The sequence below is a fragment of the Aegilops tauschii genome, chromosome 6 (assembly GCF_002575655.3).
Source record: "Aegilops tauschii subsp. strangulata cultivar AL8/78 chromosome 6, Aet v6.0, whole genome shotgun sequence".
Lineage (NCBI taxonomy): Eukaryota > Viridiplantae > Streptophyta > Magnoliopsida > Poales > Poaceae > Aegilops > Aegilops tauschii.
Genome location: NC_053040.3, coordinates 20,892,229 through 20,894,763, shown reverse-complemented (window position 1 = coordinate 20,894,763; position 2,535 = coordinate 20,892,229). Strand labels below are relative to the sequence as shown.

The 2,535-nt window shown below is 58.1% G+C and overlaps 1 protein-coding gene across 1 annotated transcript; it reads right to left on the bottom strand.

Moving 5' to 3' along the window:
* Window positions 1-247: 247 nt before the first annotated feature.
* Window positions 248-2,311, bottom strand: LOC109763053 (WD repeat-containing protein RUP2). Its single transcript, XM_020321920.4, is given in 3 exon segments — window positions 248-744; window positions 747-1,326; window positions 1,328-2,311. Coding segments are annotated over 3 exon segments (1,224 nt in total). The 5' UTR covers window positions 1,733-2,311; the 3' UTR covers window positions 248-505.
* Window positions 2,312-2,535: the final 224 nt, after the last annotated feature.

Here is a 2,535-nt window from a genome sequence, read left to right as displayed (position 1 = left end):
CAGGGAGATGGTTAAGGACCTCAAAAGATAGAGGAGAGTGCCCGGCCTATTCGTAAGATCTTACGTAGAGATCCGTGCGAAATTTTCTTTTAATTATTTTCTTTTTTTTCGTATATGTTATGCCACTAGACTGAGACTTGGCTAAGTCTCCGAATGAGAATTAGCCACACCCATTCAAAATTACTTTCCGTGGTTAATATGAGATTCACTTCAACGTGAGGTCATCTAAAAAGACCACTTCATTGTGTAATCGATGAAAATTTAGTTATTTGTATTTCATGAAAAATAGATCAGTACATAAATAAAAATTGTCAGGAACGAGTTACAAAATAAAAAAACATAAAGAAAAAGAAAAAGGGAAAGAATCATATCCCCTGTGCTCTAGCAAGTTTGTTTTTTTGTGCGCAACAAAAGAAAAACAAGTATAATAATCATAATTGAAACGCAAGAATTAATCTCTCTCACACGCACACTGGCTCAGAATGGGCAGCAGAGAGTGTGGCCGCTATAGGTCGTCCACCTGGTGGTCATCTCCCCGGCGTGGTTGGCACGTGAACATCTTCAGCACGCCGTCCGACCTGCCGGCGACGAGCGCCCCGCCGCCGTCGGCATCACCCTGCAGCCAGGTCACGGCGCTGACAAACCCTTCGGCGTCGGAGGAGCTGTCGGAGGCGACGTCGAAGGGGTGCACCCAGACAGGCTTGCCCCACCTGAGGTCGTAGACGAAGACGTGGTTGGACTCGACCCGCTGGCCACCAGCCCGGCGCCGCGCCACAGCCCCATCCCCACGAAGCTCCGCCCGCTGACGTGGCCGCTGTACGACCGCACCTCCCGCGCCGGCCCCGATAGCTCCGGCGTCGACGGCCACTCCCACAGTCGGTGCGTCCCGTCTGCGGCCGACGTCACCACCCGCCGCGCCGGCGCCCACCGCACGTACGTCACGGCGCGCGCGTGCCCGTCCATGGACGCCACCGCGCCGTGGCCCAGCGCGCGCACGTCGTACACGGCCGCGCGCCGGTCCGCCGAGCCCACCGCCAGCTGCGGCCCGCCGGACGGGTCGAACTCCACGCACAGCACCGCGCCGCCGGCCCGCGCCGTGGCCCACGACCCCGAGGGGGCGCGCGGGTCCCAGACGTGCGCCGTCCGGTCGTCCGAGCCGGACGCCGTCATGGACGTGTGACCGCCTCGGGGCGCGTAGTCGAGCGCCCACACCCGCCTCCCGGAGTGCTCGTCGCGCTCCCACGCCGCGACGCCGCGCTCCACGTCGTACTCCGTCACGACGCCGTCGTAGTCGCCGCAGCCCACCGCGCGGCCGCCCCCCTCCTCGGGGGCGCCACCGCACGCTGCTGAGCTTGGCCGGCACGCAGATGCACGCGGCGGGGCTAGGCGACGACGGCAGGCTGGCGACGCCGTATATCCGGACCTTGCGCGCGATGCCGCCCGTGGCGAGGAGGCGGCCGGCGGGGTCGAAGTCGACGCTGCCGATGGCTTCGGACGCGCCGGCCAGCGACGGGGACGGCACGGTGGCCGCGAGCCGGAACTCCCATTCGCAGCGCGGGGGCGACAGCTCGGCGCCCTCGACGTCGTCTACGGCCGCCGGAAACGAAATGCCGTGGTCGACCTGGCCGCCGTTGCCCACGTTGGCCGCCGACGCCGCCGGTTCTTGGTACTGGCGATGGTGTGCGGAGGTGGGAGAGGAGGAGGGAGAAGACGGGGAGGAGGGGTTGGTCATGGAATGCTCCTCATGGACATGGATCGATCGGGCCGCGAGCTGAGCTACTAGTAGTAGTACCGCACGCTCGCCAGCTCGTGCACTTTGTGCATGTGGTGATGATGAACTGGTGATGAGAGCTGTCCCTGGTTTTGGCTTTGGTCTTTTCTTGGTTTAGGCTTGGTGTCTCCTGTTCGTTTTGGGGGTTGGGGCCAGGCTTAACGGCCTTAATTGCCACCGGGAAACACTAGCCTAGCTAAAGAGAGAAACATGCATGGACAGTACTACTACACACTTCCCTTTGCGAGATAGGTGGTCTCATGGGGTGCCACATGAGGGAGACAAGGGATCTGTGGTTGGAGTTTTGGTCATGTCGTGGCTAGCTCCGCAAATGCAAAAGCCAGACCTAATCCGGTCGATCAGTTAGCTATCGCTCGGGCGGTTGTGTTCATGATCAATTCGCATCTCGTTAGTAAAATATCTCCTCAAGGCCCGTTGACTCTCAGCCTATCACACAATGGTTATTGGTTAGTGAGTAAGACAATTGGCGAGTTTAGACTCTTCTTTCCCTCCCTTTTTCCCTTTTTGGCTGAGTGACTTTAACCTCTTTTCAAGTGTGTCTTTGTTATGACCGTTCCGTAGAACTATATCTATATATATGCCCCCCCCCCATCCCCACCATGACTATCACACTCATGACTCATCCATCGGTGAAACCAGGATAAAGTGAGCTAGATATTGGTCCTGTTTGAAAAAAATATAGTACCATTGTAAACAATATAATGCACACATAAGTGATAGCGACCACACCCATATGTCGATAA